Below are 24,018 nucleotides of genomic sequence, written 5' to 3' on the forward strand. Positions count from 1 at the left end.
ATTGGCTATTTTGATGATAAATTCCAGAAAATGTCCTCTATCATTTATTAAACAGTGTTTACACCTACTTTAGTTCTCTCAGAGGAATGAAAATAGATATTACTACACTTTCCATATCAATCACGTCTGAAGCAAAGCATATGCTGGATCTCAAGGCAGTATCATGGTGTTGTGCTAAATCAGGGCACTAACTTCTGACAGGAGCTTCTACCTTGGGTTTCAGTATCTCCATGACAAGTGATTACAGTTCCAACCTAGACCCCATGTTAATACCTTAAGTGTGCGGTACAGAATCCACACTACAGAGCCAAACAAATCAACAAGGGATACAATCATTTCTTTCATAAATATTTGAATGCATAAACACACATGTAATAAATATCTAAAGGAAGTGTTTGAAAATTTGAATCCCATAAATATTTGAAGCTCTGGGAGACTTCCAACATGTGTTATGGTTGGAACCCTCTTCCTTTTACCCTATCCCTTTTGCAAGCTATCGGAACCACAGAGCCTTCTATTGAGATATTTATACCATTCTATGCCTTTGCCAAGGAAATAGCCACGTTTGGGTTGCCATGCCCTTACCTCCTATATAACAAATACTTTGAATCAGAGTGGTCTGAATTTAAGACTTAATATAAGTAACTTATTTTAAGCTTATAAATATCTAGAACTTGATTCATATGGATGGTTCTGTGTTAGTTTGAATAAGCCAAGGGTTTGCCTTGTCTGATTAAAGTCTCATTCCCACCCAGATTTCACAGACTATTTCTACAGAAAGTGAGTTGTAGGAAACGTGTGGCTTGACTTGTCGGATGTCAAGTTCAGATTCAGTATGTTTGGCTATTCCTCTGGGCCTTTCTGTGCTGCCTTTACATAGTTATTATCCTCTGCTCACATCTCATAGGACAAAATGTTCTGCCTCCGTTGCACCTCCCACTCTGGTCCCAAAGATAGTTAAAAGCAGACAAGGTGAGGACCCTCGATCTAGCCCTGTCCAAGATGTGGGAAGGCAGGCCTTCTAGGAACAGAATAAGCCAAATAAAGGAAAAGTCATGTTTCCCAATCTTTGTTTGAAGGGGCCACAGAGAAATGGGAGAAGCAGAGTTAGGGAAAATACAGAAATAAGTTGAGAAAGTACAACAATGACAAGAAAAAAAGAATTAGGTACCAGGAGCTAGGGAAAGAAGTGGATCCTGAGTGGGTTCTGTGCTCTACCCAAAAGACAGCGTGTTTTCCCATCTTCTTAAAGTGCCTCCCAGGGTTTCTGACGAAAGTACTTGGGATAACATGGGTTTCTAAGAACTTAAGTCTCCTTGCAAGGACCACAACACAAACTGTCTTTGGGCTACTTGATGAATTAACCATTCATGTGAAAGGTGTGAAGGAAAGCAGAGGTCCCTAACAGAAATTCCCTTTTATTCTACAGTTCTCTACTTCTATCACACCTTTGCAGAAAGGAAGTGATCTGCCATGTGTTTCCCTCCATCAGACTTTCATTCATGGTCACTCTGTCTTCTAAGTGTTTGCAAACTTCTCCTGGATTATTCCAACATTTCTCCAGAAATCCGACTCCCCTGCCTCAATTTTAATTTCCAAGGCAGCCATTTTTGGCCCCATTAAGAAGAGGAGCATCAGAAATCCACCCTCTGTCAAACTTGATTTCCTTTACCTGGCTTCTGAAATTTACAGAGTAATTGATGATGAGTTTTATTATCATGGCAATGAACTACTGCAGAATCTGGGGATGAAATCACATCCTGGGTAGCACATGGGTCCTCAACTACATTGTATCAGCTGTCACATTTACTTCTCGCCAAGAGAGTATATGATGTGTCTAGCGGAATTTCATAATTTTTAAGTATTGAAGTTAAAAAAAAATGCCTTTTTACTGACAACCGCTACTGGATAATTCACCTTGCACTATTTTTTTTTTTTTTTTTTTTTTTTGGTGTTCAGATTTTTCCAAAACTTTTCCATTGCATTTTATTAAATTAAGTCAATACTTAGTATGTGCACAGTAGTATAAGTTGCTTTTGCATATTTGTATCTTTCCTGATTTCAAACTCTTTTTCTAAGCCCTTCCCTCAAGGAGTTACTTTCCTTCCCTCCTTCCTTCCTTCTTTGGACATTATCCTTCCCACATTAAGACTGACCAATATAGACATAGCAACTCAATGCCTGTGTTGCATTCCTCTGGATTCATTTTTTGAAATCTCTGTACGGTATGCAGATAGATGTACCTAAATTTATATACTACATTTGGCTCTCTCAACCACTTCTCACTTAATTTTTCTGGCTTCCTTCATCCTTTCCATTAGGAACCTATGTTCTATCATCCTGTGATCACATTCCTAAATTGCAATTGCCTTCCAGAGTGGTGAACTGGTGGAATGGACCCTCAAACCACATGGTAAATTACCATGCATCTGAGGCAGGGTGAAGGAGAACAGCAATCAAGGAGCTATTTTTTCCTCCACATTTGGTATGGGGTATTTTTGGCTCAGAGAAAATTCTCTGGTTTTGGAACCGACAATTTTCAAATATTTATTGTTTGGTTTAGGATTTATTTTCTTTTCACAGTTTACACCACTTGAATTTGAAACTAATAGGGATTGCTTTCTACCAACTATACAAATATTCATTTGGTGAATTACTTTCAGATAAAATCTCTGATTTTCTTATTTTACAGATCAAGGACAGATTTTTTTTTTTTTTTTTAAAGGTCTTCTTTATTTATCTGAGAGAGAGAGAGAGCTCAAGCAAGGGGGAGGAGCAGAGGGAGAGGGAAGAGCCTACTCCATGCTGAGCAGGGAGCCTGATTTGGGGCTCGATCCCAGGACCCCAGGATCATGACCTGAGCTGAAGGCAGATGCTTAACCGACTGAGCCACTCAGGTGGCCCAAGGACATAGAATTTTTATCACACTATCTCCTCAAACTACATTTCTTCTTGAAGAATACTGACTTTTAGAATATGTATTTTATTTTATAACACATATAGTAATTACAAACAAAAAGACATGGAAACATTTGAGACAAGTAGCACTTTCCTCCCAAAGGCAAAGTCTGCTTAGGTTGAGTCCGTATTCAGGACTTAATTCTCTGATGAATGTATATTTAGCGACATCAGTGTATCAACTTCATCTTTATTGAATATGAATAATGAGTGGGGTGCCTGGGTGGCTCACTCAGTGAAGTGTCAGCTCTCAATTTTGGCTCAGGTCATGATCTCAGGATCGTGAGATCGAATCCTGTGTCAGCTCTGTGCCCAGCACAGTCTACTTGATATTCTCTCTCTCCCCCTCCTTCTGACCCCTGCTCCTCCCGTTCACTCTTACACCCTCTCCTCCTAAAATAAATAAGTCAATCTTAAAAAAGATAGGAATAATGAGCATTGATACTTTCTGCTGTATAACTTCACATTGTGTGGGGCTATCCTATAGGCTGTAGGAGGTTAGGAAGCATCCCTGGCCTTTAACTGCTAAACCCCATTAGCACCCACTCCAGACAGTGCCGAATGTCCCCTCGGGGGCAGAATCACCAATGGTATAAAAGAAACAAGATTTCAATTTAACCAAATGATCAAGCAAACTAACAAACAAAAACAGTCCTAGTTTAATGCAGATATAACCTATCAAAAAAGAGGTTTTACTCTTTTTTTCACCCACATGCAAAAATTAGACAAACCAAGTAGGCACAAACCCTAAGGATCTCTTATTCAACAAAAACCTTCCATATATTCACTTATTCTGGGGGGAAAAAAAAAAAAAGGGATTGGCTCTGAATTGTCCCCATGTAGGTTTTGTGGTGTCACCATATCATACAGTTAAATTTTAGTTTTTATTTAGGGGCACCTGGGTGGCTCAGTGGGTTAAGCCTCTCCCTTTGGCTAGGTCATGGTCTCGGGGTCCTGGGATCGAGCCCCGCATTGGGCTCTCTGCTCAGCGGGGAGCCTGCTTCCCTCTCTCTCTTTCTGACTGCCTCTCTGCCTACTTGTGATCTCTTTCTCTGTCAAATAAATAAAAAAAATCTTTAAAAAATTATTTTATTTAATTTATTAATTTGTCTTTAAGTAAGCTGAACTCATGACTCTGAGATCAAGAGTTGCATTCTCTACTGACTGAGCCAGCCAGGCACCCTTCATACAGTTAAATTTCAGTGATTTAAAACAAAACAAAACAAAACTTTAATGATTTCCAGATAGAACATCAGAGGATCTTTACCGCCTGTATTCAAACTACTCTATCATTGTAAGGACAAGGGTACCAAAACCAAAATAAGACGGGGAAAGTTAAGATTTTCTGCAATGTTTGTATCTGCAGCAACACAGGGTCACAGGCAGAGGATTACGTAAAAGAGAGGGGGGCGGTGAGGTTTAGTAATGGTGGCTTACATCTGTAGGATGGGTATGATCCTTAGGGAGGGGTGAGCCTGCGTCTCAGTCAACACTCTTCTATTACATGGATCCTGATGACAGGGAGACAGAGGGAGAGAGAGAAAGAGAGACCCAGAAAGAGCTCGAGAGGGAATGAGAGACACAAGACATATACTTTACCATCCCCGGGAATGATGCGGAGGGTAACTGTGTTTCCTGCTTCCTTGATTAGGTTGACAATGTCTGAATGGGACTTGTTGGTGATGGAACATCCATTCACTGCCAGGATCCGGTCTCCCACTTTCAGCTTGCCACATCGGTCTGCAGGACTCCCCTCAATAATCCGACCTATTTTGTGAGGCATAGCCACACATGCATTGCCTGCTTTGGTATTGAGTTTTTATTTTATTTTTTTAAGTTACGTGGGAATATAGCGAAGGGAGGAGAAAAAGGGTTGAAAAGGGAAAGAGAAGGTTAAGTGTTAATTAATTAAAGCATTAAGCAAATGTTATTAAAGGAGAGCTCTGTGCCGATGGTCAAAACCTGGGCAACACTCAGGGCCTGCGTGGGAGGGGCTGCCGCCCTGCGGAGGCCCCTCCCCACTGTGCTCCCTGCCCCGCTCCAAATGTGGGGAAAACCCCAGCTTCCCTCCTTCGATCACTGACAAAATTGGTGATATTTAGCAACTTCAGAGATTCTCAAAAGCCCCAAAATAATTCGCTATCAGCTTATTCTGGGTCTGCAAATGTGAAGCCCGGCTCTGGGATGGATGTTTTTACACATTCCGTGTTCGCGTCACTTCATTTTTGCCAGCTGCTGTTTAAGCTTCTGCCAATGTTTTGTTCTTTCTCCATTTAGAAAAAAATAATCACTAGGCGTCTGGGGAGGCATGAACGTCTGCTACCACCAAAATTCCCCCTGAAAACACCTAATGGACAAACACTTAGTCTTGCTGCCTTCTATCCAGAATGATGAAAGCTTTAGGAAAAAGGCACAATTACAAGACATAAGCCAACAAAGCCATCCAAGCGTGACCCCTATTTCTCCTTTTATGACCTTTGTTCAATCAGCCCATCCCCTATGCTTTCAGGGTAGCCCCCCCTCCCCAGATGGCTCATTAGGTCTGAAATACTCCTCCTTCCTCACAAAAATCCCCTCCTAGGACTCTGAAAACCTGGTATCTACTCAGGCTAAGGACAGTGATCCAAAGCTAGGTTCAAATCCTTCTTCGGCCCTCTCCTTTGATCATTTCCTTTTTCCTGATCAGTGATTGCACATCTATGATGTGAAAACCAGGAAAAATACATGTGAAGAGGAAAGCTTTCCATGCACTCTGAGGCACCCCATGTCACAACCACAAGTACTGCTAACTTCTAGAGAGGGGAGGGAGACTGGCTTTGAGTCCTGACATAGGGTCTACCATCAAACGCATGTTTACCTATTTTGAGAATTCATCTTTCTGAGGACTGTGAAGCTAGTTATACAGGAGAGTCACCTTTTGGAAAGGATGATAAAATGAATGTGGGAGACACTGAAACTAACCAAGCAGGCACTTCTGTCATAATTTGGACCTTGAGGATAAAATGGGGGGAGAGGGGATTATAATTTCTTTGGTTTTTCAGCATCTTTGCCTGAGTGTGTATCATTGCATGTAAGGTCAAGGCCACAGAATCTTTAAAAAGGAAGCTAATGGTCTTTTGGAATCCAAAAGGCAGGTCTGGTAGGCTTCCATACTCAAATCCAAGGTCCAGATTAAGTGGAACCCCTCTCCATGGACAACCCCCGTGAGAACGGTATCAAACAGCAGGTGTGAGGAAAGCTCTGCGTAGTCTGAAACAGAAGTCTCATGCAAGGTATTAGGGAAAGTGGAATTTGTTTAAGAAGAGCCAGAGGAAAACGATCACAGACCAGATTGTGAGAAGACACTTATATTCATTAAATAACAGAGCCTCCCACCTGACATATCTATCTCATTGTAAAATTGAAGCCGACCATTCAGAAATCCTGAGGACATAGGGGGTGCACGGGGACAATCAAATCGTAGCTCTGAAGATAGCAATGGGAATTCTTCCCCCCTTGCCTTTCTTTAGATTTTTAAATTAAGCAGAAAAGTCCCCCAAATTAATTTACGAACAAAACCCCCAAAACCTTGCCTTGGTGTCCAATCATCCATTCATGACATGCCGTGATAACTCTGTTAATGGAGCTCCCAAAAGCACTGTTAGTAATGGTTTTTGTTACTGTAGCTACACATGCATAGACTGGACTGACTCAGTCTCCTAGTGAACAGACCTCAGGGGAAATGGCTTTAGCAGGAAGCAACATACAAAGACTACATGACGGTAAAGGGAGTTCTACCGGATCGGAAAGCTGAAGGGAAGGAGCACCTTGCCTGATCTTAGTCACCAGTGACCTGGGCCACTGGTTATCAGACTCTTGTGGACAAGTCATTTGGGAAACAGCAGAGTAAATTTCAAAGCCTGCATAGCCCTTCCCCATCTCCCACCCTATTCGGCATTAATGAACAAATGTGCTTGGGGGATTAACAGGTGACTTTTTATCTAATGAGGAAGATGGATCATTTTTAGAGTACATTTTTATAATCTGTTAATAGATTCACAGATTTCTAGTTTCTTGGACTCATGTGGGTCCTGTTTGCCTTTGCTAGTTAACCTTCTGAGAGGGTGACAACTGCATTTCTCCATATTCTGCTAAAACCCCCAACATCTGGATAAGATTTGAAAAATCAGCCTGCTGGGATTCAAGGGCAGTGAAGACAAATGGCTCTTAACTCAGATCTTAACTAGATTCTTAAGCAGATAATGGTAAAAGTATTATTTTTTAACATTTAAAAATGTCAGATGTGGACAGAGTATCGAAAGGACACAGTAAGGTGGACCCGGCACTTCATGTGCTGATGTTGACTCTCTATTGGTACTATTCCCTAGGCATTTTTATAGCCATATGCTTATTCAGAAAACTTCTGCCTGGTGAGCTATCCTACTCAGAACCTCACAAAGGCATTCTTTGCCCATGATTTCTCACTCTACACTGTCAAGGGGTCGCTCTTCAAATTTCAAGCAAATTTCATTTATGCTTGAAGTTGTGTGCGTGTGAACACGCATTCTGCATGGAAGTCGAAAGGTTAAAAGGAAAGAAATCCAACCTTTAGGAGGGGAAAAGCTATGGAACAGACTCTCCATCCCCAATTAAGACTTTAATTACCTGCAGCGAAAAGCATGAAGGCATTTCTGTTAATGAGATTTTGGCCCTCCTTCCTTTGCAGCACAACGCCCTTGTGCTCCCCGCGGGCAGCCCGGGAAGCTTCCGGGGGAGTGGACGGGACACTCACCGAAAGTCGTGCCGGCCTCGGGCCTGCTCACCGAGGACACGATGACGAAGCCGAAGCCCTCGTTCTCGCCGCGCCGGATCTCCACGTCGTAGGGCTGCACGGCCGTGCTGACCACGCCGCTGCCCCCGCCGCCGCCGCTGCCGATGCCGCTGGTGCTCCCGCTGCCGGAGCTCACCGTGTTCAGGGAGTTCTGGCTGCCCTGCGGGGTGCGCTTCTCCTCCGTCAGCGACGCGGGCTGGTTGCTGCTGTGATGGGAGGAGGCCGGCGAGGGCACCTCGTTCTCGGCTTTGGGGGCTGCAGGAGAGAGAGAGGGTGGGGGGCCGGACTCAGCCACCCCCCCTTCCTGCTCCGCCTGCCTGCTGCCTGCGCGCCACAGCATTGCAAGGAGGCCCCACCCCTTCTCCCTTAAGTAGCCCGTGTCCAGCAGCTGCCGCCAGGAGCCCACGGGAAGGCAGCCCAGGGGACCACAGCATACTGAATGTCAGCTTCCGCTCTCAGGTTCCACGTGGCTGCCACTAGCCCCTCTGAACTGCTTCCCAGGGCAAGAATCAGAGGAAGGGGAGCAGAAGCGTGGGTGTGGTCCGCACCTGTAAGGACCCCCACTTTTACAGCACAGACCTCAGTGCACGTTCACCTGTCATTGCCCTCAAGAGTCACATGGCTGCTCAGCCTGCCAAACAGTGCTGCTTTCCATTTTTCCATCACACCGGACTGGGCAGGTTGACTGGACCATTAAAGTTACCCTACGGTGGGATTCTTGACAACACCCGTCAGAGGTACACTTAGGTTCTCTTCCTACTTTCCAGATGTCATTGTCTACTCTGATCACACTCCTGGGTACGTCAGCCTTCCTCAGAGTCCCCATTTTATTGTTCCATCAGGTGACAGGATAAAGCACACCAAAATAGCCATAATAATAAGCAGGAGTGACCCAGATCTGATGCCACACACAAAATGTGGGTCTTGTGTTAAGACATTTATTCTCGAAGCTTCTCCCTTCATCTATTTCTTTTTATTGTGGTAAAACATACACAACATCAAATTTAACACCTTAACCATTTTTAAGTTTATAGTTCAGTGGCATTAAGTCCAGTCACAGCAACTTGCAACCATCCCCACCATCCATCTCCAGAACCTCATCTTCCAAAAAGGATGCTCTGTACCCATCCAACACTAACAAACCATCCCTCCCTCCACCAACCCCTGGCAACCACCATTTGGCTTTCTGTCTCTATGAATCTGACTTCTCTTGGTCTATCATATAAGGGGCTCACACCAGGTTTGCCCTTTTGTGACCGGCTTATTGAATTCAGTCTAATGTCTCTTACAGATTTAACATGCCTTTGACTTAGCACTAAAACCCCCAAATATTTAACATTTAAGAAACAAATCTGAAACAAACAAAAATCACACAGCTCTATTATTTTTATTTGGATCAGTGAAATTGAACGTTTTCATCCTATCTCAAAAGCCATTTCTAACTGACTGCTACTGACTGCGTGGAATACCATTTTAAGAAATATTCTGAGGCCATCAGTGAGCTCTCTGGGCATAATCCATGACTTATTAACAACACCGTTTTCCACGGTTTCAGTAAGGTAGGACTCTCACCCTGGAATCTGATATCTTAATTCTATAATTAATTATATGCCACGTAAGTGAGTGAGACAATTTTTTTTTCAACAAAGGGCCAGTTCATTTCGTTTGTAAACATCTGTTTCACAAATATTAAAGCTCTGAAGAAATGACAATATTTCATGTCATATTTCTTCAGTAATTCAAGTGATACAACAGTCTGCTTTTTCTGCATTCTGTCTTGACTATTTTGAGCTGGGGGCTGCCGACAGTGAACATCCCATGTGGCATGTGCTTTCAAGACGTCGGTGAGTGAATGGGAGGGAGACGGTTACACAATGAGTTGTCTCAAAATGGCAGATTCTGATACAAAAGGAAACCATGATTCACAAAAATGGCAAGGAAGGAATGCCAAAACTGGAAGGCACTTGGAAGGAGGAGCGAACTTCACAGGGAAGGTTTTATTTGAGTTGAGCTGGAAAGGGTGTGTATGTTTTGAGAACCCAAGTACTTTAATGCTTGCGGGCCGGGGGAAAGGGTCAAAGATGGCCAAGAACCAGCCATCTCTACAGCTTTCTTACAGAGGAAACAAATACTGGCTTCTCACCCATGACAGCAACAGCAGAGTAAGGCATCACTAACTTTTTTTAAACTTACTTGGTGGCACAAAACTAATTTTTGTTCTTGTACCTTGAAGCTATAGCATTCCTGCCTTTTATAATGATCTTTTTGGCTGAGAATTAACATCAAATGGAGAGGTGACTACGTTCTGGTTGGCGGGGAGATGAGGACAGGGAGGATATATTCAACTAGTCCTCTTCTAGAAGGTTTTGCTGAATGTGCATGAATGGCACTTTAAAGTACTTCTGAATGACAGTAGTTTTGCCGGATTTGAGAGAAGCAAACCATCTGGAAAGTCTGAGCTTAATCACATTTGCAAAGATTTGCTAAAATAGATGCTGGAGGAGGCAGACGCAGGAAGGGGGCCTCTTCTGTGCACCCAGCGACCAAGCGCTGTCTAACGGGATAAACGAAAACGTACCTGCAAACACCACTTTACGCCGCACCGTGAGGTTGACGTGGCCTTGCTTGGCAGCTTGTTGCATAAGCTGGACCACAAGCTGGTGTGATTTTCCAATTACCGGTGTCCCATCCACACAGATTAATTCATCTCCAGACCTCAGACGGCCGTCTGTATCGGCAGCACCCAGCGGTACGATGTGACCGATATAAATCTGTGGAGTAATTGGATGATGGATGAAACGTTGACCTTTTGGTTTACTATTATACTGATGGCCTTCACATTTCTGAGAACAAGTCAACTCATTCGTTCATGTCTGCCTCTGTGCCCTAAATTTATTAAGCACCCACTGGGTACCAGGTCATGGTGATAGGTGCTACAGTAATTCTTAAATGGTGGAAAAGCAACTATTTCTTTTTTTTTTTTAAGTTTATTATTATTCTTTTTAGTCATCTCTACACCCCATATGGGGCTCTAACCCACGACCCCGAGATAAAGACTTGCCTGCTCCACTGACTGAGTCAGCCAGGCGTCCCGAAAGTAACACTGTTTTCTTGGTTGATTCCTTGACCTTTATCTGGGGTCTGGGGAGGACTCAGTCTTTTTCCCTTTTGCAGAAATACATTGCTTTATTCCTGCATTTGCAAAAATCTCTTCTCCTTCTCTGTTTGCCTTAGAACCCTCCTTCCAGAAAACTCTGGAAATTGTAATAGTAATACTACTTTTCTTTACAGGTCCAGCTCTATGCCTAGCGATAGGGAATGTACCGTAAATACTGCTCAATGAGGCAATGAATCATGCAAAGTCTGGTTTGACATCCCATTTCTGTACTTTCAGCAGTGGCATGCAGAGCTGTCTTTATAGTTAGTGTCTTATTACACTCACCCTTCATTAAACCTTAGTGAAAATATTTGTGTTTTCCTTGCCTCCTCACTAGATAATAATGCTGTAACTACCTTTAGATGGTACTTACAGTTTACAAAGAACTTTGACAAAGGAGTGGTTAAGAATGTAGACCCTGAAGTCAGACCCTTTCCTGTCCCTCCCCTTTACTAAGGTTATGATCTTGAGTACATTAATTAACTCTTCTGTGTCTTTATTTGATAATTTGGAACCTGGGGCTACATTCTGGGACTTGGTGGAGAAATGAGAAAATGCATGTTAAAAGCCATTAGCGTGGGGTCTGGCACATAGTAAGTGCTCAAAAAAATAACAGCTGTTTTTATGATAAGGAAATTAACAGTGTTTATCTTTAGTTTTCTCTTCTCCTTTTACAACATTCCTGGATTGTGACACAGATTTATTCTCAAGGTGAGGGAACGGAGGGCCAGGGAGGTAGGATGTCTGCTGATTCTTGTTCAGGGTTCTTTGTCCACCTTTGTGAAGACAGTGGTCCTACGGCCTCTGATCTTTCAGGTCTCCTCAAGCACTCTCTATGCATTAGCTCCTCAATACTCAAAGCCCACTCCCTGCTGGCCAATTTAACAGATCTGGCTGGAAGGCTCGGGCTTCCAACTCCATAAAACAATGGAGTTGTTTTATTAGTTGATGCCTATTATTTTGCTTTTTGTTTTCATTTTCTTGGGTGGGGAGCTCCAAGTGCTGGAGCTTCCACTTTTAATATTGCCACGAGTACAAACTTTAAAGAAGGGAACTAGTCTCTTCTTCCTCAAGACAAAAGGAGCTCCACAAAACCCGACAGCTCACCCACACTTCTTGAAATGCAACCACAGTCCGTGTTGCACCTAGCTGGACTCAAATCTTAGTCATTTGCCACTGCTGCCAATTTGCGTCGCTATCTTAGAAAACAGAGGTACACAAGAGACTCACAGGTTCCCCTGGTTCATTTCCACCCAGAATCCTAAATCCAAATCCAGTCTCTTTTCTCCACAGGAAGATGTCCTGTTCTTGGTAGTCCGGAACTGCAGAGAAGAAAGAAGGAAGAGGGAGGTGATTTCTCTGATCGAAGGAAGCATACCCTTAAGGTGAACACAGTTATAGGAATAATCCTGATGATGCTTGAGCAGATGACAGCTTTCCAACAGAGAAGGAAGCGAAAAAATCTGGGTGGATAAAATTACAAGAGGACACTAGGCGGAAACAAACAGTGGGAGCGGTCACCGAGCCCTACGTTTTTTCAAAGGACTAATCACAGTTTGATAATTCCTAATCAAGCCCAAGCCATTATCCCGGACTAAGCCAGAAGTCAGTGTTGTCCACTGTCCTTGGTATTGTTGCCAGAGAATTTAAGTAAATTAAAAATCACCCTGTGCTGATCCACAAAGTGGGTGCTCACATCTGAGGAGGGAGCTCACGCTGAGTCACAGTGACCACGGAAACAGAAGCTCGCTCTGGGGACTCAGAAGCCCTGATAAGTCATCTGATGTTATACCAAGTAGCGGGTGAAAGAAAACAACCTGAGCGAAAAAGAGTTTTCAGCTTTTGAAAGACGTCACTTTTTCTTGCTTTAGAATAATCGAGATCGGCAACCCAATAATTTGATTTTGTTAGATCATTTTTGCCAAAAGTTACTCTTGGGCATCCTAATACTTCCAGTTTTCAATGTTTATTATGATTTCAGTCGTATTACCAAAAAGGAGCCAGCCTTCCATATTCTCAACACGAATGGTGACTACAAAAATGTTCAATCTCAAATTTCCTTATTTTCTCATTTTATCGCTGGAATGAGTGCTTTGCTCCAGAATTTGCCTATGATATTTTAAAATTGTAAGTTTCACTTAATATCCAATAGCTTGGTATTTTACTCTGAAAACTCAGTAAGGGCCTGAGCTATAAAATAAAAACCTCATTTATTAGAAGAAAAATCATTTCTGTAAGACGATGCTCACTTTACCTGAAATTTACCTGAATCTGTTCTATGTACCACGACTCTGTCACTTCACTAAGGTAATACAAAAGTTATTTCTCGTTAATTCTTCTTTCATATTTTAATGTATACAAGAGTGTGTTTTATGGTCTTTAAAATGATACATCTTTTACTTAAAGAAAAAATTGGTTCTGTGGCAGTGAACCCTAAAGGAGAATTTCAAATACTGTTCTACCTACTTTCTGGTTTACTTAATTAATTGGGTTCGGGATTGAAGGAGTGTGTAGGCCTGAAAGTTTAGTTCTCATCTTCTTCAATTTTGTGCAGTGAGGTAGGGAAGAAGGCAGTTGTTGGGATTTCAAGTTGGCAAGAGTGACTCACCCACTGCCTTCAAATGTACGGTATATGAATACACAGAGAGAGAAGAAACTAAATGAACAGGTAAGTACAAGTTAGAGAAGTTGAATCCAGTATTTTTGCCTGAGCTATCTTAATGCGCCAGGCTTTACAGGGTGCTTTATGCCCATTGCTTTTTTATTGTAATTGCGGAGGCTAAGTTGTAAGACCCCACGGAACGTGCAGTTAGCTATGTCATAGGACTCCCCTCAACACAATCGGAGAAAGATATTTTCTTGAGCACGCTAAGGTAATGATATTTTCTTTCTGTTCGAGTAGCTGGCTACAGGATATTTGCTCTAATAGCCTCACTGAAACAACAAATTAAATCAGGTTGGGACTCTGTATTGGGTTCACTCAGGCAGGAGGATTATTTCCAAAATAGAACACGGGTGCTTTCCGGCCAGCACTAGGTTCCTGGCAGAGTCTGCCTTAAGTCTGCTGAGCCCTTTGCAAACAAGGGAAGGATCTCTGCAGAGACTTCCAGCCTCTATCCATTTTTCTCAGCATCATTTAACACAAGAACACTTGCTCATGCTACAGGGACACCAAAGGTAGCGAGTTTCTGCCTTCATTTGCTCGTTTAGGTGTCAGATGTCATGATTATGTATGGGTGGTTGTGGCCAAAAGATGTAGGCTTATCATACAGTTTAGTCCATCGGAAAATAGCGCTTGCATCTGGGAATCAATGGGGGAAATGGCAAATTTATTTGAAGAGCTTCCTGTTGAAAAGGAAGATGTCCAAGGACACCAAAGATGTTGAAGATACCAATGATGAGCTAAGAAAACACAGACACAAACACAATACACCAACGCAGACATGTTACAAAGAAAGTCTTTTGGCACCTGGACTTTGGCATTTTATCATTATATTCTTCCACCAAACAAATTCCATTTCCATGTACCCAAATCTATAACCTAGGTGAATAAAGCAGCGGGGAACCGTGTTACAGAATTACAGGATTTCTCTCTTTTGTGTTCTCTGCTGCTACGTCTTCTCAGGGGCACTGAAGATTCCAGACCACCCCTTCCCCCAACAAATGTTTTAATCTTTTCTTTATTTTGGGCAGATTTTATAAGAATGGAGTTTTCAGGAGGCAGCAGGGAAGAATTATCTTTCTGATATTAATATCACCCTTTTCTTTTCTTTTCTTTTCTTTTTTGAGTGAGACTGAATCAAAAAGAACTAAGAAAACTTTGTCCAGTTTTCTTCCTTTGTAAGCCCCTGCAGAAGGGACAATGTCTGCAGTTACCTCCTTTAGTAATGCCAGGGAAAACTCAATAAAGCAGTCAAAAGACTTCCTTTGATGATTACAAAGAATGGAATCACCAGGTTTGCAGAGAAACCTCCTGGTGTCTCCACTACTACAGACACAAAGTTCCAGACTTAGATAAAATGTGCCCATCACGTTTTATTTCATCCTGTCTTTGGTCCGTGCGTGGTCAACAAGAGTGCCATAACACTTCTGTTCAGAGCAGTTCTCTTTCTTCCCTCCCGTTTCTGAGTTTTTCCCCAGCAACCCCACGCCCACCCATGGCAACATCAGACAGTATGAATAATAATGGAGAAATAAAAGTTTTCAGCGGATCCTTACTCTGACATTCTCCAAAACTCGTGGAATTGATCTCTCTTTCTCTTTCCCCCTTGCTCAATCCCGATGCAGGCGAAGGTGACATAGCTGCAATATTAATTTCACAGTTTTGCAAAGCTTAATGTATGTGCTTTCTCTTAGTTCATTTTAATTTAGGTTTGATTGATAAGGAACGTGCACTTAAGCTTTCACAGTAAAGGTCATGGCTGCTGTGGATTTTAAAAGACTATAGTTTGATTCTGGCTCCCCCCCATCTTTTTTCATAGCGCTTTTCTTGTCAAAAGCTGGTATTTAGAGTTGTTCCACTGAGAATTTCATACAACTACCGTTACCATCTCAGACTCTTCCTATTTAGTTATACCCTCAAGTATGCATTTTCGTCTGACCTTGTTTTAATCAAGTTATTAACTTCAGGTTTGTCTAAGCCCTGATTTCCTTTTGGAAAAAAAAAATTTAAGTATACTTCTGTTACTGCCACACCAAAGCATTTATTTAAAGATTCTGAATGGAATTCATTTTTGCACTAATACCTGTTCAGATGAATTCTTGGCAATTCAACCAAAGTAGTCTTTTTTAAAAAAAATTTTTTTTTTTTTTTAAGGTGGGGGGAAGGGGCAGAGGGAGAGGAAGAGAGAGAATCTCAGGCAGGCTGCACACTCCAAGCGCAGAACCCAGCGAAGGGCTCAATCGATCTCATGACCCAGTCTGAAATCAAGAGTCAGACGCTTAACCGACTGAGCCACCCAGGCGCCCCCAGAGTCATCTTTTATTTGGAGACACAAATCATCAGATCTGGCCAAGAAGTGAACAAAACACAAATAAGAACTGTCATAACAGCTCTTAAAATCTAGAAGTACGACTAATGTCCTTAAACTCACTACAATAAAGGATCTCATTGACCAATTCCAAATGTGTGAGCATGTTTCTCCTGAATAGGACAGGTCTACAATGTTGGTACAATAGCTTTTGACTTTTTTCTTTCTAAACTATTTTGTGAACAGGTGCTGTTTCAATGGCAAGCTTTAGACTTTCTGTTGTAGTACACACTGGTGTATGCTAGCTGGTCTTCCTGAACATGTACTAATAAGATTGCATCAGTGTCATTTTTCAAGACATGTGAGCAATTGATGTGTTCCTAAAGAAAAGGAAAAGCAGGCAACATGGCTTTAAAGGACTTCCATGCTTGCCTTTGTTTTTAATTAAACATTTAAGCCCTTCAAAGGGATTTATTAACACATCTGCAATTCAGACGGATTCATTTTGACACTGGTGTTGTGACAGATGGCCCTTCAAGAATACGGTGTTTTTGCACAGCATTAAGACCACGTGAAGGAATCTGATCAGGGATGATGTTAATCTTCACACTGCCCTTCACAATAAAATGAAATAGAAAACAAATATATTTTCAAAAAGAGGATAACTTGGGTCCAACTGAAGTGTTATTCCTGACTTCCACTTCCCTGTTTTTTTCCTGGAGTAGGATGTTGAGTATGTCTTGGGGGAGGGGCAGGGAATCCCATCTAACAAGGCTACATATTCTATTCCACAACCCCTCCCCCCCACCCCAAAGGACAAGATATAAAACAATCTAAGGGAATAGGAGAAAAAGATCTGGGATAAAACAAAATACAAATAAAAAGACAAGACTGAGGTACATTCATTTGCAGGTATTGTGAAAATTAGAAAATCTGTGACACAGACCAAACAACTACCATTGGGGGGAGAAGTCTCACCATTACCCTCATTGAGTGGTGAGGGAGAAATCCATGTGAATCTTAACATCAATTAGGTTGCTACGATCCCTCAATTATGGAACCTCCAATCACCAAAAAGAAATTGATTCTCATTTGGGTTGCTGGATCCTATTCCATAGATGTTACAGAAAGTGAAGACAAAACTGGCCCCATTCCAAATATTTCCATCTGACAGCCACCTGAATAATTTCAATGCTTAAATAAGCAGCTGGCTGTAGGGTAAGAGTATATATTTTACTATTTACTTCTGGGTTAAAAAAAAACAAAAAACAAAAAACAAAAATCTTTTTGGAAAATTTGATTAAACACCAAATTTTTGTTAAATACTAAATTTCTTAAGGAATTCTGCTTCCATCAAGGTGAAAATGGCATTTGAGCCGAAGTCTCCTATTAAATGGATGTGTTAGGGTGGTCTGTCAATCCTTGATGCCGACCAGGATTTCAGAACACGATTTATTTTATCCCAGAATTCACACATGAGAAAGTCATAAACGTGTCCTGTATTGAGAAAAGCCAAAGCCTGGTCAATAAAGCAATATCTCAACATCAACTGAAGTTGGGCCATTGATTGGAGGAGCCCCATGGTTAGAGAGAAATGCAAAAAGAATGTGAAAATATTCCTCTTTGGGAAACATTCGTTCAATGAAATCACTACAATTAGTGAGAAGACATGGGGAGAACAGACTGCAGGTTCAGACTTCGCAACCACGCTTACGAGGGATGTTTCACATGGAACTTCATTTCCTCTGGACTGGCCTCAGGGAGACTCTGGGGGGTCTTTCTAGACTGAGGACTAAATAAATTCCTACTCAAATTATCTGGCTTTTGTCAGCATAGTGAACCCTTAGCCAAAACAGCTCATTTAATTCCCCACACTGTTACACTAAGAAGGCAATGATATTTCTCCCTTGAGGAGGAAAAGGATGGAGGGATTCCTGAGTGACTTCCAAAATTTGGTAATCATCGTGACTCCACACTTGCCTTGTGCCCCCTAACTGTTCAATTTCACCCCGCAATGTGGCCAACTTTCCTTCTCAGATGAGGATGCTGGCCTCGCTCCCCTGTTTTGTTTGAGTCACAGAGGAACTGCTCCAGCCAGCAAAGGAAAGGCTTCAGAGCCAAGTCTGAGTGGGTGGGCAAGAGGCTGGGGCCACGGGGGCTTTGCCTGAGAAACCACCACAGCTATGGCTATAAAGAAAACTTGTGCCAGGACTGGGAAATGGGAGGGGGGTAACAAAGAGGATGGACAGAGTGATTCTCTTCTCTTCCACTTTTACTCAGACCCTTCGCCAGACCTCATTAAACATTCTCTCCAATTCCCCGCCCCAAAGAGAACATGAACAAGTGCACGTCCTTCCTCCAGAGCTGCTTCATCCTGGCCAACCACGCCCACGAGAAACCGTCAGTAAAGTAACCACCGAAATGGGTTAGTCTGCATCCCCTAAGATTAAAGCACCTTGGGAGCTTTTCATTGACAATGGTAGGATAAATGATGATTAATTTACTGGGAATGGTCCTTGGAATCATTTCATAATAAAAAGTAAGAAATGAAACAAGAAGGCAATGTTAGGTTTATCAGGGCCAAAAAGTTACAACGTATGCTATCCCTAGTTCATATTTATCGAAAAGGTGAAGCCAAAGGAACACACTTAACCACAGTATAAATAATTAAAGTGCAAACCACTTGCTGCTTTCTTTTTTCCTTTCTAAGGGGAATGTTTACAAAGACTGATAATGATATAAAAAAAAAAAATTACCAGTATTCTTAAAAACTAGGAGACCACTAAGAAAGCATTTAATCTCATTCTCATGACTCCTGCAATCCAAACCAATCATATTTGTGTTCTCTTGTACATCAGAGCTGTTTCACAAGAACATGCCATAGTCTCTACACAGGGAAGAGTTAATGAGATAGCAGCTCTTATCTACCCCTTCTTTTAATGGAAGGGAAAAATAAATCCATTTTTATCCAGGCCCTTTATCTGACCACCACCCACATCTTGTCCACCCCAAACAGAACACATAACGGACCTCCATGAACATCCAGCAGATTCTGTCACTGTTCTGAGAAGCTTTCGCCTCTCACTGGGATTTACCTCTACCCTGTTTATACACTGAAAAATCAATTTTCAAGAAGCCCCAAGAGACAGCTGGAGCCTTGGGCAGGGGTCTTGGGAAGACACAGGAGCCAGGGTGCTACTCACGTCGGTTTTCATACATGCTCCTGGACTGGGCCCAGATTTTAAAAGGATCTGGTTTCTTCTGCCCAGAGCTGTCGATTTGATCTGGAGTGGGGGCCTCTGCAGGCGGGAACTCGGGGAGCACCTGGGTGCTGTGGCCTGGGGAGGCCGTGTGCAGGCTCCGGTGGCAGGAGACGCTGTGCTGAGAACTGTTCTGGCTGTCTTTTCTTTCCAGTGGTTGCTGAAAGCAAGCGAGCGAGAGGAGCAAGAAGAGGAGACTGTTACTGGTTCTCTGAGTGGGTGTTTCCATTGGCTTGTTTTTGGTCAGCATGTCTATGCACACATACATAAATACATCAACAACATTTCGGCTTCCATCTTTCTCCAGCTAATGCTGCATGCAGATAAATCCCCAGGTGATTGGCAGACAGAGAGAGGGGTGGGCCAGATGGAAAGACATAATCACAAACCATATTGCTCTCTGGGCTGTGGCGGAAAACAAATCCAATTTTCATCACAGGTTCCCAGCTAAGACACTGGGTGCGCGTATTACAAGATGTAACAATTTAGTATCCTTATTTTGTGGTCACCCTTGCTGTTTTAAAAGGTCGTAGGGCAAGGCTAGAGGTGGGGAGACCTTGGGAGACTGCTGTAATTATTTGGGTGAGAGAAGATGATGGCTTGGCCCAGGGTAATGGGGCAGAGATGGAGACAAGCGGTCAGATCCCGGTTATATCCTGAAGGTTGAGCCAAGGGATTGGCTAATAGGTTGAATGGAAGGTGTGAGAGAAAAGAATCAAGGATGGCTTCAAAATGGAGGTGGGGGGGGCGGTTATGCTGTTTTAACTTCTTGGAAGACTGCAGTAGCCTTTTATGGATACAGCAGAGATGAGGGGATGATCACTTGGGTCTCTGAAGATGGAAGAGTTCATTTCTGGACTTATAAATTTGAGCTATTAGACATCCATCTGGAGATGGCCTAGCAACTGGATACATGAGTTTGAAGTTCAGGGGAGAGATAAAATATGTATCAATCACTTCCACATCCTCGTGTTTTTGACAAAATATGTTAAGACAAAATACCAGGGGTGATTTATCTGTAAGGCTATAACATCCAGAAGAAATACAATCAGGGCTAAAAATGTTCCTGGGGACTTCGCATTTTGCATCTTTCAATAATAAAATGCCCAGTTTTTACCTGAAGATTTGCCAGAAGTTCTTCTACACTATAAGGAAAAGGGATAAGACCTTTCAAAAAATCATGCCTAGCATTCTGTATGCACTGGTACTTATAAGCCCATAAGTAATTTTCATGTGAAGAGCTTCCATAATTCTTAGCTAATCAATTTTGCAGGCATCGCATTTCACCTCTTGATCTCCTGACACTGCTGTTGCTTAAAAACCAAGACCAAACTTTATGTATGGGTTGACCTCAGGAGGTGGCCTTGCCAGATGTGCAACCTGTCTGAAGTCCAAGCAGTTTTCAAAGGGAAAGAGTTTCATTAAACTTCAAGAGAATAAGCAGGTTCCTGTTCCTTAAAACCTGCTCAGCAAAAGACCCTTCTCATTTTATGAAATGCTCTTTCTTTGAATGTTGATTGAACGCAGAGCAAAACCTAGAGGGAGGAAAAATACCTGGTAGGATACGAAATAACTTCAGTCCTTATTTTCTTGAATAAAAGAGGGTGGTAAGCCCAGGTGTTTAGTTTCTCCCATTCAAAGTAAAAACTCGGGAATCCTGCCTCTCCCTCACTGGATGCTACGTCCCTAGACTTACCTGCTTAAGAGCATCGTCAAGGGACAAGAAGGGGTATCTCCATCCTCTCTTACAGAACCTGTATGGCATATGCTTTTTAAGTGGTTTAGAAGATCTTTGATCCGGAGCATTTCAGGTCTTTCAAGTTCAAGTATAGCATCAAAATCTTCCCCTTGGTCTTACAATCAATCCTATCAAAACCGTTCCTTGCTCTCTCCCCAGGTATCCTCCACTTTTTACTCCTCATCTCCAAGGAAATTTTCAAGGTCCCCTTTGTTTAAATCTCAACCCCTCGACTCCCTCCCGTTCCGGTCTTTGCTTTGAAATTAAGTATCTGAAGTAAAGCCCAAGGAGGACAAAAACTCCATTTACCCCTGACTATGACAGATTACAGATTTGAATATAGATTTTGGTAAGGCTTCAAAGCTGAGGAAAACTAGGCAGGCAGTTAAGGAAGCAAGAGAGACCACATACAATTGTATTTGGTGCGCCTGAAGGAGAAATTGGAGGCCCATATTCTAAACTAGCAAAGAGGTCTTGGTAGAACTAGAAGAGGCTTCATTCACTCAGCTCCAGTGGTACTGGGAAAACACACTGAGGTTTGGATGGGAACAACCACCACCAGCCCCCATGTCACCACTGCTCGCTTTTGAGGACGAAATGCTCAGGTTGGACCTGGTTGGATCAGAACATCAAAGACTTGGAGTAGAGCCTTGATTCCGCCAATATCCAGCAGTCGTCCCCCCACCACCACCCCCGACAGCAAACTTGGCTCTTGGGGCCAGTTGTCTGATTTCTGCCCCAAGAAGCTCTCAAGCTGCCTCCTTGCTTCCCCTGGAGACAGGCTGAAGACTTTCAGAGCCAGGAAATGTTCACGACAGATACATCCCCCCACTCTCTTTCCCATGCGGGTGGAAATCTGTGTTTCTCTTCACTGCGGTCTTTATGAGGGTCTTGAATATAAAGAAGCACATGCAGCACTGGCCCATTTTTGGTGTGAATACACTAGCATAGAAAGAAAAAAATGGGATTCGGGATAACTTTCTCCCCCCTTATACCTTCCTGTATTGTCTACTTTTTATAATGCATTGTTAATGCTTGTTATAGTCAAGACAAAATTTAAAGCTATTTCTATTTTGAAAGAAACCCTGATAAGGAGAATTAATGGAGACTGTTACTTTCTCTTTTTTTATATATATTTTCTTAAGATTTTATTTTTAAGTTGTCTCTACCGCCCAACGTGGGGCTTGAACTCACAACCCCGAGACCAAGAGTTGCACGCACCACCAACTGAGACAGCCAGGCGTCCTTCTTTTATACATTTTGGTCATGTTTTGGTTCTGTTCCCCTCTCAGGAAAGGAGGAAAAGGTAGTCTAAATACAGAAGCAAATAATTCAACAGGTGAAGGAGCTCTGAGTTCACCTAGAGAATTGTATCCCTCCATTCAAGTGCCCACCTAGGTTCCTCAAATGAGTAGCAAATGCCAGATTGTGGGGATTGGCCCATTGACACTAAATTCATTTCCAGGTAGCCAGTTGCCACCCCTACAGCTTCAAGCTCCCCCTTGTTGAGACGACGCCCCCCCAAAGCCTCCCCGGGACCCAGAAGGAGCCGCACTGCAGGGTTATCTGAGAGAACATCATACTCCTCTTTCCCGGGGTCACTCTTTTGTCCCTGCAAACCTAACTATAATCTCGGCCACTCACTCCCTCCTCCTGAACTGGAGAAAAATTTCTTACTGGCAGAGTTGCCCCACTGCCAGAATCACATAAAGGGCTGGACTTCCCCCCTAACCCCCCGCAGAGAACGCACCTGTGCTTTTACCCACACGCCCACAAGATGCATGTGCTCGGATTCTGCCTGTCACATTACAGCTTCCCAAGACCGTTTGACGACTGTCCCACTGTAACACATCTCTGACACAGAGGACAGGGAAATCTCAAGTTTAACCAAAGACCCGGCTTTGCCATTACCCATATATGCAAATGAAGTCTGCCAGAAATGGCTCGGGCCACTTTTCAAATTTGAACACCCTTTCTCACCTCCCAATAAATGACTCACTTCGGTCCAATTTAACACAAAAATGACAGAATGTGGAATGAGTTTGTAAAACTGTCTCTGAAATTGCATTTCTGCATCCCTTTTAAATGCCATCTAAACTTTGTTCCGAATTTGGAAAAGAAAAGTAAAGCAGCATCCTGAGAATATGCCCGAAAAATGATGCCACCACTAAAAGCTGTCACTAAACGACACATTCGAACCCACACTAATGGGCTAATGCACAACAATGTGGGAGCTGTTTGGATTTTTTCCCCTGATAAGATTTAACCTCACTCTGTGCTTCTTCCTAAGTTCAATTATGGAAATGACTTAATTTGAAGATGCATTCTATATTTAATATCTTGGTACTCTAAATTTTTTGAAGCTATGCTCTGTTTGCAGAAGAGTTCAAAATATGCCTTTTGACTTTCCATGAGCATGCTAATTAGCTATGATGTTGTCTTTTATCTGATGAGAGCCTAGAACTCTCCAGGAGAAGTCAAGTTTATGTATCTTTCAAATTAAAGACAACTGGTCCCCTTTACAGCAGCCTGGATGATCTCCCAGGGAAGACCTGGAGCATGATAACAAACTCACTTCTCAGCTAGTTACAGCCCAGGGTCGGAGCTGCTTCTGATGGGACTGTCTTTCTCCTCATTTCTCTAAGTGAGAAACAGGCCCAAAGAGAAATATCTGCAGTTTGAGATACATTTTCAAGTCTGTTATTCTACACATACTAGCGCCGTGCAAGCATCTGGCACCCAAATGACAGAACATCCAGACGAGGCCCCCTTATTAGGAACTACCAACATTACATTATTCACTCATCCAGTAAATACATACTCATCGCTTCCCATGAGCCAGATTCTTGTGGATACAGTGGATAAGAAAGAAAAAGATGGTACCTAAACTCTGAGAATTTATACTTGCGTATTTAGATATGTGTGTGTGTGTGTGTGTGTGTGTGTGTGCGCGCGATAGACAGTAATCAAATAATCTTAACAGTTTGATAACAACATATTGCATTGTCCTTTAGATAGGTGGTAGGGAGAAGCTTCTGGAAGAACAGCCCGTTAAGGGAAGCAGCATGTGCTCAGTCTTCAAAGCAAAAATGAGTTTGGGCGGTCTGAAGAACAGAGAGAAGGCA

The 24,018-nt window shown here is 42.6% G+C and overlaps 1 protein-coding gene across 3 annotated transcripts in view; it reads right to left on the reverse strand.

Annotated features, from left to right (window-relative positions):
* Positions 1-24,018, reverse strand: part of LOC111144009 (membrane associated guanylate kinase, WW and PDZ domain containing 1) — a 633,428-nt gene that overhangs the window by 12,938 nt on the left and 596,472 nt on the right. The window contains exons 14-19 of one of the 3 annotated variants that reach the window (XM_022498069.1): positions 19,099-19,315; positions 15,144-15,227; positions 12,156-12,247; positions 10,347-10,539; positions 7,730-8,023; positions 4,558-4,758 (exon numbers count right to left, since the gene is read on the reverse strand). In XM_022498069.1, the coding sequence (XP_022353777.1) occupies positions 4,558-4,758; positions 7,730-8,023; positions 10,347-10,539; positions 12,156-12,247; positions 15,144-15,227; positions 19,099-19,315 (1,081 nt within the window). Of the gene's footprint in view, positions 1-4,557; positions 4,762-7,729; positions 8,024-10,346; positions 10,540-12,155; positions 12,248-15,143; positions 15,228-19,098; positions 19,316-24,018 lie in introns of all 3 variants that reach the window. The other 2 variants (XM_022498070.1, XM_022498068.1) reach the window with 2 other exon arrangements.

The sequence above is a fragment of the Enhydra lutris genome, unplaced genomic scaffold (genome assembly GCF_002288905.1).
Source record: "Enhydra lutris kenyoni isolate GAN:26980312 unplaced genomic scaffold, ASM228890v2 scaffoldscaffold10, whole genome shotgun sequence".
NCBI lineage: Eukaryota > Metazoa > Chordata > Mammalia > Carnivora > Mustelidae > Enhydra > Enhydra lutris.